Source organism: Metopolophium dirhodum, chromosome 4 (genome assembly GCF_019925205.1).
Source record: "Metopolophium dirhodum isolate CAU chromosome 4, ASM1992520v1, whole genome shotgun sequence".
NCBI lineage: Eukaryota > Metazoa > Arthropoda > Insecta > Hemiptera > Aphididae > Metopolophium > Metopolophium dirhodum.
Window position 1 is genome coordinate 5,122,954 of NC_083563.1, and position 21,097 is coordinate 5,144,050.

At 32.2% G+C, this 21,097-nt stretch overlaps 1 protein-coding gene across 5 annotated transcripts in view; it reads right to left on the minus strand.

Annotated features, from left to right (window-relative positions):
- Positions 1-3,395: 3,395 nt before the first annotated feature.
- The window catches only part of LOC132943805 (rap1 GTPase-activating protein 1), a 166,084-nt gene continuing 148,382 nt past the window's right edge, over positions 3,396-21,097 (minus strand). For all 5 annotated transcript variants that reach the window (XM_061012910.1, XM_061012911.1, XM_061012912.1 and 2 more), the window contains 10 exons: positions 12,396-12,572; positions 7,325-7,563; positions 7,098-7,249; positions 6,850-6,976; positions 6,594-6,759; positions 6,130-6,489; positions 5,927-6,018; positions 5,572-5,827; positions 5,260-5,406; positions 3,396-4,910 (listed from right to left, as the gene is read on the minus strand). In XM_061012910.1, coding sequence (XP_060868893.1) covers positions 5,266-5,406; positions 5,572-5,827; positions 5,927-6,018; positions 6,130-6,489; positions 6,594-6,759; positions 6,850-6,976; positions 7,098-7,249; positions 7,325-7,563; positions 12,396-12,572 — 1,710 coding nt within the window. In that variant the 3' untranslated portion in view covers positions 3,396-4,910; positions 5,260-5,265. The remainder of the gene's footprint in view (positions 4,911-5,259; positions 5,407-5,571; positions 5,828-5,926; positions 6,019-6,129; positions 6,490-6,593; positions 6,760-6,849; positions 6,977-7,097; positions 7,250-7,324; positions 7,564-12,395; positions 12,573-21,097) is intronic.

The following is a 21,097-nucleotide window of genomic DNA, read 5'->3' on the forward strand; positions in this document are numbered from 1 at the left end:
AAAAGATAAATAAATAATATAATGATTAAGTAAGATATGTTTTTATACACAAACAATTTAATCGCAAGGCCAGTTTGTCACCTGTCATCACCATGACTGATATTTTGTATTTACTTATAAGTTAGAATCTATAACCGATTCGCTGATATTTTAAAACTTAAGCTTATGTAATAAATAGGTTTTTTTGTTCCATGTGCAAAGGCATGATATATATTACGTAGGTACCCACTAAACCCACTATGTAGGATAATATTATGTATTTATTTTATATTCATTCATACCGAAAAAATAACAATATTTATCAGTTATATCATCATACAAATTGACTTAAAAATAAGTATGGGTTTTTTTATTTAAAATATATTGTTAAGAGAAAACTATAGTAAAAAACGTTAAGGTAAAACTATCCAAGTTTCTCGAGCTCAGTAAACATCACCCGTTCAGCGACCGTTCTTGAGTTGAAAAATCTTTCCAAGTATTTATAAAGGGATAACATATTTTCCTAGTCAATTACTTAATACAACCTAACGAGTTGAGTTTGGTGTTTCTTAATTGAAGACACAATTAATATAACATACTAGTATACTACCTGTGGACAAATTTCCAATCATTATTTTGGATATAAAGATTGTGTTGGATACATAGATATTGATGATTAATATATATATAATATGATTGTGAGTAAAGCTTTTGAAATTTAAATCAAAAAATATCGTTGAAAAGATGCATTCATCCACAACCAAATGATGCAATATTCAAGTGGGAAAATTAATAGATTTATACGGGGTGTATCAAACAAGTTTTTTCCACAAAAACTATGAAGACAATATATTTGTAAAAAAACATATTTAATTTAAGAATAATTTAGATTTCTCTTTTGCAAGACACAAATATTTTTGTGCCCAACTGACAATTTTTATGGTACCTTGTCCAAAATTCTGAAAAAGTGGTGAAGGGAAATATTTGTGTCAGCAACTCGCATTACAAGGTTGACCGTTGACCTAACTTGATATCCGCAATTTGTATTTTGATAACGAAACCTGTGTCCACAGTCGTTATATTATAATATTGACCTGAACAATTCATCCGCAACTAGTATGCAGCCGCGCGTTGAGTTGACCGGTCTCGTTTCCAGGACAGCACAGAGTTTTTTATGTCCGTTGAACAAATACGATACAAATGAACCAGTCAATTGAATAAAGAGTAAATTACGATTGGATAACAACTAAACAGTTAGCTTAAATACTTAGATAGAGAAAAACAATGTTATTTAAGTTTCCTTGCGTTCAAATAAAGAGTACCTACCTACGTTTAACAAAAATTATAATACCATTATACTAATATATGATTATAATAAATAATAATAGTTTAGTAGTTTTATAATATGGTATTAAACATGACGTTACAGGTTCTATAAGTTTTTCAGTTTTTATAATAGGCACCTATATCTATTGCCTACAAGTAAATAGTGAACAGAGTCTAAAATCAATCGTAATAATATTACCACACTAAGCAATGTTGTTTTTTGTTTGCATTATTAACAAAAACAGAAATATAGGTAGCCCTAAAATTTACCATAAGTATATACTTAAGGCTTATGGTACATATTTATATTTTAATTAATTTCTAATATATGTGTATCTACTTACTCATTATTATTCAAACACATTTTAATTTTGTATTCAAATGGTAAATTGGTTTTTTCATCCAATTAAATAACTGAATTTAATTTTAAATTTATAGAATAGTTTCTTGAAAACATGAAGAGAAATATAGTTCTTAGAGCAATACTATTGTACAATCATCCAAAGAACATGAAAACTAAAACAAAATTTGAGTATCTATATTAATAAGTAATAACTAATGAATAATTAATAAATGAACATACAAGGTTAAATAATATATAATTATTATTATTCATCATTTAGTTTTAATATATCGCCCACCGCAGCGAAGAAGGTTGTATATCCGTTTTTACAAACTTATTTTTTTTTTCAAGTTGTCATAACTTTTTTTGTGTAGTTCCCGCGAAGACGGTAGTAACTGCATTTTATTGTATAGAACGTCTTTGATTGTTTTATGCTACTATCAGTTTCGCGGGAACTACACAAAAACAGATGACAACTTGAAAACAATTTTTTCGTAAAAACAGAGATACGACTTTCTTCGCTGAGGCGGGCGATATGGAACAGGAATATAAATATAAATAAAAGCTATATTTTTATAAAAAAAACAGTACAATACTCATAAAACAAAATTTAAAATGTCATATATTGAAGTATATGTTATCTCTATCGTACACACAGGTACAAACATTCAAAATGTTTGATCAGAAGAACCAATGTTGTGTTTACATTAATATTAGGGTGAACTGGATTATTATCAAATTTTAAAGTCAGAATAAATTATTATCTTTGTTTGTATATTGTTTTTTAATATATTTAAATTTTTAAGTGAGCTGTGAATTATGAGTAAGTAGTTATGTAAAATATTACATTTTAAAAATTCTGGCAACTTATATGATGTTGTCGTAATTTTCAGATACAAGTGCATACTGCATTCATTTTGGCAATAAGCAACTACTTGTCTGTGAAATAATTTTAAAATAATAACTATTTGAATCTAAAAAAAAAATAACAATAATAATAAATAATAACACAATAACTATTTTCTGTACAAAAAAAACTATAGGATGCAATATTATGTCAGTAATCAATCATAAGTACTCATTTAAATATATATTTATATAATATATTATTCAATGTATATGGACATTCAAAAATATATATTTAATCATTTATTTTAGATTAACACAGTTTAGACTATTAATTTTCCTACCAAGATGTGGAACTGATTAATTTACTATAAAAATAAAGATAATTATTTAAAATAAAAATAACATTTTTACTGCATATTTAGTGACTTTTTAGGGCATAAATGCAGTTATGAATGATATGTTATTTAGGGTATAAAGTTTTAAATTACTTTAAGCTACAGGGGTTTTTAGAATATATATTCAGGGGGAACATTTAATTCCCAAATGCATTGTTTCAAACAATTTGTACAATATAGACAAGATGTCTATTATTTATAACTTATTAATTATTATATAATATTATATCCAATAAAAATACAATTTTTGTAAATCCATTGGGTTGCTTAGTCTAAAATGCTCGCTCATGGTCAATTTAAAGTGGACATGTACTGATGTATTCATAAATACAAATATTCCTTTTTATTGCACTGCAACATAAATATATATTCTACACACCTAAAAAGATTGTTTTGATATATGCTTTGTATCCTTGTATATCAGGTATGATACAATATGCATAAAGAAGTCTGATACATACAATGTAATTTTAGGATCGGTTGTAAAATCAATAAGTCTTGCGTAAAAATTAACATTTATTGCATTAATAATAATAATAATAATAATAATAACAAAACATAATACACTCATATGTATATAGGCTAAAATAAAAAATGAATTAGTGCGCCTGATTTTAAAACAGAACGGACACAGGTTTTCTGTGTTTGTGTGTGTATCTACTTGAACTTAAGAGTATTTGTATGGACATTTACAATTTTAGATATTTATAAATTATTTATAAATTATACAATCAAAAATAATAATATAAATTGACATACATTTCATGCAATTAAAATTTTTTAAGAAGAACAAACATTTGTGCAAAACAAAAACACATTTTATATGTAAGTATACACGAGTATTATAATATTAAAATGTTAGGTGCGTATTTTTTAAATTAGACTACCGTTATACCTATAAATTAATACTGTTAAAATAACCATAATAATACTATTATAGTCTATTATAATCAACAATATAATATTAACTAAACTTTTTTATTCTTATTTTTCCTCTTCCCGATAAATTTTTGACAAAAACACAATAGACTTTACAAAAAAGTTTAATAGACACAAGAATTATATCATTGATATAATATTAGTTCCTTATCACTATATAAATACATGCACACTTATGCGCTTTTATTCAAATAATGAGATAATGAGTACACATAGGACATTTACTTCATAGAAATAACCATATACATATCAAACAAGTGAATTGTTAAAAAAAATACTTAAAAAAAAATTATATATATTAATAGTAAAATGTATAATGCATACATTGGTTAGGTATTATTACGGTGGTAATTTCTATATGATTCGAAAATGAAAATGGAATAAATAAATGTATAATATAAAATTATATTATAATATATGCTCAAATTTGTTTGCACCGACATGTAAATGGTAATATTTTGTTAAGTTTTTTTTACTAATACACACTTAAAAAAAAACCCTTAGACTTAAAACTATGTAATAATTGTATTTACAAATTTTCGTGACGTATAGGATGAATTTTACAGTCAATAAATTATCAACCAATCAAATTAATTAATTAACATAAAATTGTGTGATTACGTCATGATACACGATGCTATTTTGACACTAGTGAATTAACGTTGTCGCGCGGAATTTAGTGTCAAATAATTATTATTAAAACGTCAAATATTAATACTTTGGTATATGCTTTACAGAATATTTTTGTTTTTTCTTAACGATTAGAAGCACAATTAAAAATAAATATAATAGTGGATTTACATTATTAACGCTAATTTTAGTAGGTAAATACAATCCAACATAGATTAATAACGATAATTTCAAATCGTTTTGAAAATAATAGTTATATAATATGTAATACTTTGGTATCGCGTTACGCTATATTATTTCCATCCTGTAAGACGAAATATTGTTATTCGCCGGTGGCCATATATGGTTGTCCCAGAAGAAATAACCGTCACAGAAAGTGAATAATTTTGCAACAGTGAGAGAAAACGTCAAGTGTCAGTTTTATCTTCGTCACAAAATCAGTAGGTATCCTGAAAACGCACAATAGTTTAGAAAATTTCAATTCACACATATGAAAATCAAACGCAACGTCAGTTCCCTGTCACATAAGAGTATAAGACCCAACTAGATTGCAAATAGACCATGGTAATGAATAATTAACATAACATTGGTGGCAGCCAAAATAAATAATGCGCCTCCTTATAGTACAATATATTGTAGTAATAATAATAATTTGAATTTGTCGAATAGTTCAACATAAATTAACAAATATTAAAAAATTGGCATAAATGTAATACAAAATGATTAGATAGTTTTTAGTAAACATTTACGGCAATCTAGTTTGGCAAAGTAAGTACATAATTACGGATTACCATTTACCTATGTTCAAACAGTCGACGAGTTGGGGTTGGTGGTGTAGTTTTTCAACAGTTCCCTCAACCTAAGAATCTCCTTGGATGCGGACGTGAGTTCCGACTGCAGCACCAGTTCCTTCTCTCGCAATCTCTTTATTTCATGTTGACAACTCTGGAATATAGATAATATAATATAAAAAAAGATAAAAAGATGAGCTAATCAAAAAGTAGACGGATGAACGGACAATGGCGATAATGGATCGTGAAGTGAGAATGTGAGTCGTGAGAGGTAAGGAAGAGAGAGAGAGAGAGAGAGAAAGAGAAAGAAGAGACTTACCACGTTCTGTCTCAACAGCTCTAGTTTGTCACATTTTAACCTGGTCACGTCTTGCCGGAGACCTTCCACCCGGGAGTCGTTGTTCGGCGCGTCACAACAGCACATGCTGCAAGGCTTGCCACTGGGCGTCTCAGCCGACGACATGCTCTCCAGACCGGTGTCGCTGTCCACGGCCCCAGCCATGCCCAGGCCGTCAAGCTCAACGCTGTTCAACGACGACGAATCGCTTTCCGACATGGCCACGCGGCTAGCTCCACTGCGAAAGCACAAGAAATCACAGAGATTAAGACCCACCACGTTGATTACGATTATATCCGCATTTACGGTGCACTATTTAATTGTATGGTGGACGTACCTGGAAGTCCTGTGCACTGGATGGATGTCCGGACTGGATATTGGTGACGAGGGCGAACTCTTTTTGCTGCTTTTCGACAACGATCTGCCAAACTGCACGAAACATGAAAGAAAACACCCGTGTACATTTCGTTAGTCACGATGATAATAATAATTATAGACGCAAAAATAATAATAACAATGGACAGGTGTGGTTCAACTCACGCTCGGTATGGACCCGTCGGCCGAACAGCTGCTAGTCTTCTTGGATAGGCCGCCCGAAACGTTGTTGTTGGCCTCTGCGTTAGACAGTGTTTGCGTCTTGACCCGGGCAATGAGCGCTTTGCGTACCGTGTCTATGAACCTGCTGCCAGCCCCCGAGATGGTACCGTTGCCGCATTCCGACGAAGACGACGACGACGAGGCCGCCGACGATTTGGTCAGCTCGGCGCCCAGGCCGCCGCTCGTGCCGGCCGCTCCGGCATTGGTGCCGCTACTGCCGCCTTCGTTGTGCCCAAGGAAGTCTTTGGTCTTGTCTTTCAGCTCCTCGCACAACGAATGCAACAAAGACGTTCGGGTTCTCAGCTGGAAACACGTGATAAATTAGTAAAAAAAAAATATTTATAACTATAACCCGACACACGATCGAAGACATATACAATCATGCTGCAACTTATCGCAAGACTCACCTCCAACTTGGCGAATTTGTGGGCCTTGTAACAGGCATTTTCCGCGTTTACAAGCTTGGTGAGAAGGAACTGTTTGAAATCTGGACCGTGTCTGAACACGGCCGGGTTGGGTAACGTCGGTCCGAAGAAGGGCACGTCGTCCCGGGCGGTCACGCTGACCTTATACCTTAAACAATAATAATAAAAATAAGTCATAACCGGTCGTTAAAAAATGTACATACTAATTTAATAATTGAGACATTAAAATTCCACATACCTAACGTTGGGAGTGTTGGGTTCGATCACTTGGACGATGATGTAGGCGTGTAGGAAATGTGACGCTATCATGTCTGGGGTGAACGGGGTGTTGGATTCTTGAAAAACTATTGCTACGATGTCATTACCTAGAAAAAATGTATTTATTATTAAAATTAATAATCCAATATCCAAATTATGTAACCATCAATAATTTTATTCATTATGTTGGCAATTATTAAAACTTAAAATGCGCGTATATACACTTACCGATATGTCTTTTCCTTTGCAATTGCTGAGGATCGTTATCGGTGTACGGAAGCAAAGAGGATACGTGGAATATGATTTCCCTGTCTTTGAACACTTGGTAAACGGCTTCGTCACCGGTCTGACCAAACTGCGTGTCTAGGCCTCCTCGGTACCTAAATCAAGGGTAAACAAATAATTATTATTAATTACCGTGTTAATGTTGCTAGTAAAGCGTCGTGTGTGCCTACCCTTTATGGTCTTTCAGTTGTATCCGCTGACCGAGTAATTGGAGAAACTGATCAAACGCGGGTGAAGTATGTTGGTTGGAAAATAATTCTTCCTCACTAGTTTGGCCATACTTTTGATATAATACACCAAATTTGAAGTGCGACACTAGTACGTGTTCGTCGTAGGCGGCAATTAGTTGAGACGTTTTACAACTCAAAACGGGTGACATATTGGTAACTGATAGCTGATCGTTTAGCAGCTAAGAAACATAAAAAGCATAGTTTATAAGAAAATTAATTTCACAGCCATTGTTAACATAGTTTATGGACTTTATCGTAACATAATACAAGTTATATACACGCAACTATGTATTCTTGAGATTAATTGATATATTATTACATTTGAAATAACATAATATAAAAATTAAAAACCTTTAAAATCGTTTCTCGTCTATAACAGAGAGATACAAAATAAGCATACAATTTTAATGGTACCAAGTTATATACAATTTAGGTAACTTTAAAAAAAAAATCACTATTATTTAATAGTAGTCGAGTGAATTTAATCATTGAGCAAGTCACTGCAATGGATGTGTTCAATTTGAATTAAATTATAAATCATTAGGGTAGGTACAAAAAACGAGCGGAGGCGGTCCATCAGCCTATTTTTCTAAGGATATTTCACTAAAGATTTATATTGCTGTTAATAATTTTTTTTTTATATACATAATACGTTATGATGAATTCATTATAGTAAAACACTTCACATTTATTATATTATTATTAACATAAATTACTATATAAGTCAAACTTACAAGTATTAAAGTTAACTAATAAGCTAGTATTGTATACTTTTCTATAGAACAGTGTAAATAAGTTCGTGGTATAAATTTCTTAAAATTAATCTAATTATTTTTAAAATATCATTAAAAATTATGTATCTAGAAAATGTTAATATAAATATTTAAAAAATTCAGGCCTCTACCTACAGTAATTCATTTTACAACAAAAAAACAAAATGTTGTGATGAATAACTGGTTATGATGCGTAAAAATTCCAGTTTTTGCTATTATCAATATTATTTACCAAAAACCCCACATAAAGTTGAAAACTGAAAATTTTGCTGCGCCGAAAGGTGATAAAAGACACAAATAAAAAAATACACACACCAACATTGTAAAGCCACTCAGAATCTAAAATGTACCCATAAAAAGGTGGTCAAGAGGATACCGCTCTGTTGTACAGCAGATGTCAAGTGGGTCACTGTAATCATTACAGTGTAATGGATGTGTTAAATTTGAATTCAACGATAAATCATTACATACCTACGAAAAACGATTCTGGGCAAAGACAGTAACTGTTTTTTTTACAAACAGTTTGTTAGCCAGTATTATTATTGTGTATAAAATATAGCAATAAACTTAAAATGTTTCAACTTTCAAGTGCCCAATAATTATATTCTTAAATTACAACAACATAATTAAAAACGTTATTCTATTTAATTTCATATGTAATTTAACTTTGAAAGCTTATAAAAAGAATTGTGCCTATGTATTTCTGATATTTTTAAATTTAATATAACAATAACTTTTAAGAAACCTTTTGTTAAATGTTTATGCAACATCAATAATAATTGTATTATATTTATTATTTAATTATTTATAAATTATCGTAACTTGGATTTGATTAAAAGTAACTCGTTATTTATTAAGTTTAGGTATATCAATAAAAATCAATGAAGTTAATGAAAATTAAATTTAAAAAAGTTAAAATTAACTTAACTGTTAACCTAACATTAACTTTTTAACTCGTTTATGCCCAGGTTTATCTAAAAGAGTCAAAATATTTTTTTAAGTATCTACGCCCTACAGTTATTCGTTTTTGAGTAACATCAAAAAAATAAAATAAATTTTGTTAAAAACTGGTATTGCGTATTTACGACTTTTTGTCTTAACATAAATAAAATATTTTTTTTTTTAACACATCCTAGTAAAATCAATAACTCAGAATCGAAAATTAACAATATAATACTGTAGTGATTTAAAATAAATATAAGCCTCATTTGTAGCCTTGTTTGCGCCCTATAGGTTTAATAAAATTGGAATAATACAATATTTATTAATTTTAAATACCTAATATCGAAGGTCACCATAAGATATTTACAACGTACATAATTGATAGACGATAGTGAGTAATAGTTTTTGTGATTTGCGAATGAAAATGACCTTAACTGGGCGTTTGAATACAGTAGTTTAAACGGGTTTTTGAAGGGAATACGACAAACGAAACAAAAATGTTTTGTACGAATCAATAAAAAAAATATGCATATTAAGTGGTCTACCGACATTTTAAGCGCAATGTAATCTTATAGTATATATTGTAATCTTATAACGGCCTAAACCTCTTAAAATTTAATTTAGTGATAACGATCGTCTATTTACATCGAAATAATACTAACTGTGCAGGGAAATAATAATAATATATATTATGACTCGTAACGTAACAGCGAGAGCACTGCAGCAGCACGTGGTACTGAAATTCAGTAATAATAATAAAAACACTAGAACGAGAATGCGCATTATTGTTATTATTAAAAACCGTCCTGCCGTCAACAGATATAGTCTGGACTATTTTTATCCAGGCCAGTGCAGAGATCCAATGATGTTTATTATGATATTTATCGTGTTTCCATTCACGGGCCGGTCGCCAACTATCCTAGAATATTGCTTTTCTTTTCGTTTATACCATTATTATTATTATTTTTTTTTTATTATGCATCTGCACCGAGTGCACCGTACGGTACTGTGGTCGTAGTTATAAAATCTAAACATCGCACGGATGGCGACTAAAGGGTGATTCTATAGTAGATGCACCCGCCTTTATCCATATTCCACAACCCAATTAGATGTTAAGAGGACATCATGATGATCGCATAAATTATCCCCGTCTTGCAAACATACAACATGGGAAATTTACGTTCAGCAGAATATTGTGTTGTTAGTTTTAATATTACCAATTAAGCTTTCATCAAAAATGTAAGAACATTTTTCAATTCAGTAATTTATAATATACCTACTCAATATTATACTAATAACAAAAAAAAAATACTCATAACTCACTTGAATGTAGCCAACGAAGAATTGTATGAAACCAACGAGAGAACACAGATAATGTTCTTATGCCTTTAAGTTTAATAATAGTTTGGGAGTAAATTATCATTCATTCTAATATTAAAGTTAACAACACAAAATTGGTTCTGCTGAACAGAGACAACACAACTAGGGTGTAATGTTCTAGCAGGAATCGCCCATTTGTGCCAAAAAAATTAATTTGTTTTTGGTACAGTCTATTTGAGCCAAAATAAAATAGGTATGTTTTTTCCGACAACCCATTTTTTTTATCCTGTATACAAAATGTCTACCAGAAGGAGTGTCTCGATTTCAACATATTATAGTTTCTTATCTTTTACCAAACTGGATCAAGATGGTACTTTAGAGAGGTCATTTTTTCGATTTTCTCAATAGATATTTAATGCCACAGGAAAAATCACCGACAAATTACGAAAAACCGCTAAAAATAAGATTTTAATTTTCAACGCTTTGTTGTTTATCACCATAGAAACGAATAAAAAATTATAATATTATAATAATATTAATTCAACTTACAGACTATAATAAATAATAACAATATAAAATATCCAGACTAACAAACCATCTCCACTCAGAATCGTTTTTCGTATACAATTATATTATATCACTGAATTCAAATTTAATACAATCCATTATATAGTGACCCACTTGTATCCTACTGTACAGCAGAGCAACATCCACTTACCCCCTTTTTTTAGTTATTATGTTTATTTTAGGGTGTTTTGTATTCAATTATAGTAATAGGAAATACAAATTATGATTAATACAAGGTATTAATTCTATTTGTTAAAGTTAAGCAATAATGTATTGGCATTCATTATAAATATTAAATGTTTTATAAAACAATTAATAATATTATTACAATAATTAGGGACGCAAGTATGTTCAAAAAAAAAGGCAAGAGGGACGTAAGTTACCAACGGTGTTTCCTGTACTTTTTATATTCAACCACAAGTAGTATGCATTGCCGTATTGGTGAAAATATTATCAATCTGAAATTTTAAGATGTATGATATAATATTTGGAATTTACTGCTATGAGTTTTACCTGCTATAAATTGTGTAGCCTACAATTGATTTTGTCTGTTTCGTTAATATTATAAAAACTTTTTCGTTTCCAAAAATACTTCAATTTTCACTTCAAATCCATTCTCCGACTCGCGAGTACAGTGTTAAGACTTTTAAAACAATTTAAAAGAAAAACTATCTCCTGAAAGACCTTGACCATTCCACGAAAATTCAATTTTCAATAACTATTTCATATTGTTGAAAAGTTTTATACGAAGTGAACCTTTATGAGCATTATGAAATGGAACAGTACTAAAACATAAATTCTTTGTCTATAAATTTCATATGACAATATGATATTAAAATACAGTCCAACTAGAAATTAAACGAAGTGTAGTATGATGTCGTTACACGAATGATGTGTTTTTAATGAGTTACTGGCACGTGTGCAATCTATGCGTGTGCATAAAACAACATTTTATATTAAAAAAATAATATAATAACGCAACAGCGTTCATTAATTTATTATTTCTAAATTTTCTCTCTGGTGAATTTTTTTAGAAATTATTAGCAAAACACATCTCTAAAGTATGAATAATATATTATAATATGATATCATCAAGACACTGAAAATTGAAAATAAAAAAATTACTGTTTCTATCATTATGATTAACATATTGTTTGATTTATAGTATATTTTTATTATCATCTTTCATTTAACGGTCTTCGAGTGACGAACCTATAATATTATTGGATTGGACTAAGAGAGGATAATATTTCTGTAAACAATTATGCGCATTTGTGCGTACAGTGATACTATATCCTGATATCAAAATTACCTAACTACGACAGAAATGATTGAAATTACCAATATGTTTCGTCTTCGACCATATATTTTGTAATAATATTATACAATATAATTGTATTACTACTTACCCTGGCCATGTGGTGAGGCGCTGAAGTGGCGCATGATGAAGGCACCAGTTCGTGCGTGGTGCCAGTCCGGAGCCGCAGCAAGAGTCTCGTTTGCTCTTGGGAAGCCAGGCTTTCGGTTTTCACGCTCAACAGCACAGGGCCCAGTTGATCGTCCGTTCCGACAAAGTTGAAGTGTTCCTGAAACCAAACAGACGACAATAAGAGATGAGTCATATATACGCATACATTTCATCCATGACCGTGGCCGGATCATAACAATATAATTATTATGTATGATTTTCGTAATCGATTGTGTCCGGGAGGATCGATGGACAGGTCGCGTACCTAAACTATATATATACATTAAACGGCTAGCTATTATAAAGTGGACTAATCAATTCTAGAGAAAGAAAGATGGATAGTTATAAATATAGAGTGAGATAAAGGAAGAGAGAGGGGGAGAGAGAGAAAGAGAGAGAGAGAGAGAACAATGAAATGGAATTGCGCTCGAGCCAATCGATGGAGACTGCAGCACTGGTTGACACACGATATCGTGAACATTTCGCAAACTTATAAGTTGCATAATAACGATATTGTCCCGACTATGTTTGTATTTATAAAAGTATTGTATATTATAGGTATATTAAGTATATTGTTGTCCTTGAAGCGTCACGTTGCGACCGTGGACTTTATCGGTACCTTTAAATATAAGCCACAAGTACGCAGAGACAACCGGTTATAGGCTTATAGCTGTATACGTTATATGTTATGAGTCACGTGAAGACGGTTTTTTACATGGATAAAATAATATATATTTATTATTCACCAACGGGACAAACCCAAATCGAGTAGAACATCCAGCCCCCTTTGAAGATTCGTAGGTGGTATATAAATTATATTTAGGGACTGTGCCAACAATTCTCCGTTAGGCAAACAGCGTCGGAAGCCATTGCGATACGGTCGTTTTCCTGAGCTTTATCCGTTAAATCGAATTAAAAGTTCATAAAAAAAAATACCATCGTTTTATTATGTATATTACGAACAATTATCTCGGTGTTAAAAATATTATGTTATTAAACGCTTAATTTTACGGTGATATTAAACAATAATAATATTATGTATATATTATATTATTATTATAACTTAAAATTAAAATATAAGTTAAAACATATTACGTGGAGCGGTGCGGTGAATAATAAGAAGATGGTTAAAACAAAAACTAATGTTAGATAAAAATAACTGTTATATTTTTGTAATATATTTTGCACTCGAATTTTGCTTTTACGAGATTTTACTACACAATTGTTTGATTTATAAAAAAAAAACACAATTATGTGTACGAACGGTTAAAACGCCAAATGTTTGCTTGTCCATCAGCATTAATTGATGATGTACCATGTACCTGTACGGTTTTTTTTTTTGGCAAAAATCTTTTTTTTATACTAAAAGTCTGAATAATATAATATATATATATATATTAGATACACACTGTTAATTATTTTTACGATATTGAATTATGAGGAGAGTATCCACTATGAATATCGACTATACCGTTATACGTAGGTATAGTTGAACTGTACAAACAAAATAACAATTTTATTTAATCGAAAAAGTGATTAAAAATTACATGAAATAGTAGATTTTTGTTAATTCAACCTAACATAATATATTATAATAATAATATGTAATTGTGATATTGAACTGTTTTTATATTTTTTTCGTGTTACACAATAATTCAAACTGTGTTGACGATTTTTGACGGCGTATGAAGTAAAAAACAAAACTATAAAATCAAATCATAAAATATGTAATGTTATAATTGTATTTGTACAGAGCAGATAATATTTGCGAATTATATTAAATTATCTACCTATAGTTAGCTAACAGCTATAAAAAAAGGTAATAATCACAAACTTATTTTATTACATTGGAAGCTTTTATTATTTTGAATACAAAAAATATGATTATTCATTTTTCGTGTAAATAATAAATTATGACTTATATCGTGCAGCGTTCACGTAACGAAGTTATTATTATTATGATTTGTTAACACTTAATATTTGGAAATGTTTATATAAATATAGTAATATTTAATTTGTATAATATAAATACAACCCGTGGATTTCGTGCAAAAGGAAATCTTAAAAATAATTTAAACTCAACGAAAATATACACTGGTATTTTCTTAATTATAATTTGTGAAAGGTTAACCTAATTTAAACGTACAACATTACATAGCTAATAGTATATATTATTATTATAGGTATACCCGAGTCACAAAGTATAAAAACGATAAATTAAAATATGCAGATATCACGTCAACCCGAATTGGTGTAACAAATTAGAGATAAATATAATAATTTTTACTAAAAAAATATACATAAAAGCGATATTATATTATCAGTTGGTAGTTGACTACGCACATTACATACAATTATTACTATCGTTCTAAAAACCATATGAAAAAAAAAAATTATTATAGCTACTTATTTCAATATTACACATGTATAACACTAATCAAATCAAGCATTTATTTATAAAGTACTTTAGTTTTTTAGGATCAAGTAAAATAGGGAAAACTAACCGCATAAATTCTTTAATTATTTCTGTAGAATAAAACAATAAGACGTATGAAAAAAAATCATTGCTCTAGACTCTAGAGTTTCTGAAAATAATATTTCAATTTCGAACGTTTCAGGTATTGCATAATAGCTGTATATAGTCAAAACCAATTCAAATTTTCTCGCGCCTGAATACATGACGTGTATTATGCATACTGATTGCAATATTTTTAATAATGACTCGCTCCGCGCGTATAAGTGTACTCAAAACAAAACAGTCTCACAAAATATAATATAAACGCAACATCTGCAGCGTATAAGTTATTTCGCCGTTAAAAAGAACCATTAAACAGTCGTCGGGAGTTCTGTATACCTGGGCGACGGTGAATGGAAACAAAGGTGTACGTACGTAATACAACGACAAAAGACCAAAAACCTAATAATTTACAATTTTGTTTTGAAAACGATCGAGACAGAGGAGTTATAGGGTAGAGCAGTATTATTCACGAGTGCACACTAGAGGATATTATAATATAATGTAATATTTATATTTAGTAAATTATTATTATTATCATTATTATTATATGGGACCAGTATATTATGTATTTATGTACGTTTTGTTGTCGTGACTAATGACTATGTTAGTATGTTATATTATAAACCAATTGTTTAAACGATTTCCCGCCAACTGAAAATCACGGAAACCCACCCTCGTCATTAACGGGCTCGTAAAAGCACTACTTCAACCACACAACTATCACGGTAATAAGAATAATGATTTAGATGAAATTTGTATTTACTTTTAGAAGCACACCGTCGTACTTATAATAATATATTGTTTGAACTCGGTAAGGTACTTTACTTTAATAGATTCAAAAGAAGAAGGAAAGAATAACGACTGGGGACAACCATTACCGTATTATACACATAATATTATGTAGACTGTAGATGTATATGAATATGCTACCCTCACCTCTGCTCGGAGGCATAACTTTTCACCTATTTAGATGGCTTGAGTTTAAAAGAAAAACAAACGGTCCTCTGTCAAATCACGGTTAAATATGTATCTCAATATCGTCTACATAGTGGGTTACCTACCCCTCAGTATATAAAAACTATACATAACTTGTAACTTGTAAGTTAAAATTATTATTATATTTTTTTTCAGTTGCATTGTTACAAGGACATTTTTCAGAAACAGCGTGGTGTGACGCATACAATAGATTTGTGGTACCTATATAATACATGGAAGGTGTCGTTATCGTATAAACTATAAAGGCATTTATAGTAAACTACGGGCAATATAGATATATGCAGTATAGGATAATAAAATATAAACGTCCGACAAATGTGAAATGATCGGAATTTCGTATTGAACAGTAGCCGAATCGTTGTGACCGGTAAAGTCCAAATTAAAAACCATCGTAGCTTTGCTGACGTTGTGTTTTTGTTTGAAACAGGAGGGAAAATGTCTATTAGGAATACTACAACTATATAATATTATGGCCTATAGCTGCGGTCTGCGATGGACACGGCGTGGTTGCGTTGTTTCACGGTCGGTCGACGATAAACGGCTGAATTGCGGCGGTATTCACATTCACGTAGGTGCGTGACGTCACTGAAACGTGAATATTCGACGCACCACCCATTATGAAAATACAATAATAACAATAATAATAAAACGAAAAAACGTACAAATATTACATAAAAAAAAAAGTATCATTATACATGTTTGGTTTTTCTTTTTTCGTCGTGCGAACCGCGTACACGCACACACGCACACACACACACACACACACACACACACACACACACACACACGCCAACACGTGTTATACTATATCACAACGTTACAGTGCAATACACATAATAATATATAGGTACATCCCATACGTGTGTAGTAATAATAGTTGCGCATAATATTATTGTGATGTCCACAAACGCGTCGGGTTGCCACGGAAATGAACTCGAATGGATGGGGAAGAAAACGGACAAATTGTATACAAACGCGCTCGTGGGTGTGTATTTTTTCTACGTGTTATTACAGGTAATGTATAGTGTTGTTATGACAGCCTACAGGTAAGTATAGTGGGTACGTTCATACTCCGTATTATTGTTATTGCGACGCGTGATATTTAATTAATTATATGAGTATGATTTTCATCGATCGTTTATGCATAGGACATACCAACTTGACAAAAGTTTACACTTTATGGTAGCTTCGCAACAATTATTCGCCATGTGTAACGCGAGGAGTTGTATGCTTACGTTTGACAATTGAAGTAATTGTCACTGTATGTTGTAGATATGAAGAGAAAATAAGACTTTTCCACATCCCTGTACAAATAATAACCAGGACCAGAGTTTATGTTCAAGTTTCAAAGTAAAAACGTAACGAAAGCGTTTCACAATAACGCAGAGCATTATTATTTATTACTTACTTCAAAAAAAAAAAAAAACGTTGAATCTATAAATCGCATCTATAAATAATGTTTACTAAATGGTCACAGTTGTCTGTGTATTTCGATCAATAAATTTTTTTTTCACAATATTATTGCTATTGTCATCGTTGTCCGTATATACGATTGCCTCGGCGGTGGAGCGAGACGCGTTCGTCGCGCAAAAATAATATTCTTTTTCTGTAGACTGCAGCGCGCCAAAGATACAAAAAACAAGGAAAATCGAGTTAGACCCGAAACGCGTGTCGGAATGTATAAAAAATCTGCAGATATACAGTTATTGAAGAGGCTAAATCGGATTGGCGAGAATCTATTATATAGGTAGCTAGGAACAATGGCCCGTCTGCACACACTCAATCAATCTTTATAGGTATAGGTTCTATACGTACATGTAAAAACCGTCTCAAAAACAAAATATAGCTATACGAATTACAATATTAATTGCCACGGGAACGTTTTTAGAATAATGGCTGATTTGTCACGACCTGGTGATCACGTAGGTACATAATATAATAGTATATTATATTATTGTATACGATTTCGAGTAGGTAACGATAGACGTTCGTCTCGTATTCGCACTCATTTCAGTTCGTTATTTTTTACAGTATATACATATATGAATAAATAAAATATATTTTAAATTATCGTTGATTTCTGTTTTAAATCTCCTACCGTCGTATAAATGACCTTCCACTCTATATAGGTACTTATTATTACATCAAAATCATCTATGTAAAGAAAAAAAAAATAGAAGAAAAAAGTGTAATGAATTGCGACATTCCGCAAATATAGTACGCTCGTGTTAATAAGACTCAATATACGCGTTAACTAGGTATAATATAATCACACTATACACAATGAAGATATAATTAATAAAAATGCGTAGGCAAAAAATTATACGCCACCAATGGCTACAACCGTATAATTATTAATAATTCTATAAGGTTTTATTACAACAATGCACCTTAACAAATTAACGAAATCGGGTATAATACACGTGTTATTAAAAACAATTTAAATTAATGTCGTATTATTATGTTTTTTTCTCATCAACCGAAACATCGCAACTGCAGGCGCGACTCTTGAATGCTAATAATTCAGTATCGCATAATAGGTACGTAATAATATATATATATATAATATTCATTCAATAAAATTTCATAATACAGTGTGCAGAGCGAGAAAGCCGCATACGAATTCCAAAATATGCGAAATGCGTTTATTCTCATGTACATTTTTACACCGCGAGATTTCATTACACGACGATCTCAATCATATACCGCACGCCACAACCGCGGTCAAACGGTCGTAGTCTACCATGTTTAGGCGGGGGGGGGGGGGGATACGACGCCGGGCATCTGCACTGTTGCGTCGGTGATGCGCCGCGATTTTTCGTCTCGGAGAATACCTAGGCAACATCGTCGAGTGGGCGAACGAGAAACGCGAGTTTCGGCTGATCTCTATATTCTCATACACGCGGCGTTCGTCGGTTAGCATCATTGCACCTTATACATTTGTATCGTCTCGAAAAGTCTGCGTACAACACAATATTATAATATAGTACAGTATATACTATTACGATATATATTGTGTACCTGTGTGTACCGTAAACGCACGGATTATTGTTGTACGATTCAATATCATTGTTTTTCGCCGTGGTACAGAAATGTTTATGGTACAATCGCACGAGATATGCACAATATAACGTTTACGATATTGCATCAAGTACGGTGTTTTTGTTTATGGGACTACCACAGAGAGGAATGAAAAAAATACGACTTTGACATTGCCGTATTATAAAAAAATACGCCCATTGTTTTGAGAACTCGGCTCTCGCCGGTCGTTGATATTACGTAGGTACCTGCAGTATATAATATCAACGACGCCGCTTTTCCCGTGCACACTCCATTAGATACTGCAGTTCTCTGTTCGATAAACGCATTGAAAAACAATAAGGCACTGCAGTACTGCGGGTATATCCTCGAAGATTGGAGAAAAAACGTACAATAACATCGGTGGCTTTTGAAAAAAAACGACGGCGAGAGACATAGTAATATAGTATAATATAATATATTAAACAAAAACCGAAAGACTCGAAGTGCTATGTAATTATGCGCTGCGACAAAATAACATAATAATATATATATATTATATTATGCACTGCGGTTTTCCCTGCATCAGCACACCCCCGATGCGAGTCAACAGACGTGCCATCCGAATAAGTTAACGTTTTATTATGTATTTATATAGGTAGGTGTATAATATAATCACGGTTGGTCCGGAAGGTAGGACAACGTTTACGACGGGGTTCGACCAGCACGACGTGATGGGGGTGGGGGCGGCGGGTCGGCGGCGGCACTAAAGGGCAGACCGACATTTGATCGTGATAATAATATCACTATTATAATAATGGCAATGTGCATAGTGCATACATATCGGCTAAATCTCACCGAAAACGGCTGTTGCGTTTGCAGGTTTGCATACTAAACAGCTATTTCCCTCCGTCCACCCCACAAAACTGTCGGGCGTGTACACCATAATATAGTGTTGATCGTGTATTATAATATCACATTGTAATCATACATTATACATAGCAGGGACTTAACCGACCTGTGCAGTAAACCGACGTGGGCCCGTTTTCCCGTGTATATATTTACTATGATGCCCTCCCGCGGTGCGCAATCAGGTAAAAGCGCATAACCGGCCACGTGAAAACAATTATGGTTGGTCAGTGGAGGGGGTAGGGTGCACTGTAACAATGGATTATATAAGACGACCGGCAAACCATATGGTGCTCGCGTCTTTATAGACAATGTCATCACAATGGGCTGTGGAGGAGGCACACATTATGTCGTCGTCGCAGTCGTGAACGCCGACGCGTGACAACTGTAGTTCGCAGCAGCAGCAGCAGCTAGCAGACATCGGTGATCACAGTGATACAGGCACATGAGTTACGTGCCACGTATACATGCCATAATAATACAATATACCTATAATTTGGCTGTGCGTCGTATCTAAACGACCCGCAAGATATCGTCGAAAGTAAGTGCATATATTATATGCCGAGGACTGCGGGTAAATTTCCATCCAAAAACTTATCAAGTAAAAGATAGATTAATAGAAATAGCGCAACGCTACATATTATAATATACGTTTTTTGATATTATAATATATGGGAGGGTCATAGACCTCCGGCATACTATACATGTAGGTACTACTACTAATACAGGTATTTACAAAGAAATCACGACGTGTGTCGGGAACGACCACGACTACAGGGAAACGTGTAGGCGCGTGTATACAGGCTGCAGACTGCTGTAGCTATATTGTAACACCACAATACTGCAGGTCGTCCCACACTCGCAAGTTTATAAATTTATAATTTACCCGCGGTGACGTTGCGTATAGTCGTCGGGCATATTATCAGTCGTTATAATATTGGTCGCCGTTGGTTACGTCCAAAAAAAGAAAAATATCGAAATTACGAACGATGGTCCACGATGGCGGTCGGCGGACACGCGGTATATATACTATAATGTATTATAATAGAAATGACAATAACATATTATAATGTACACTGGACAAAAAGGAGACGCCGCCGCCGCCCGCCATGTGCTTCATATAATGATAACAATCATCAATTACGCACTAACGAAGTCAGAACGATTACGTTTCAGATTTTACCGACCGTCTAATGAAGGAC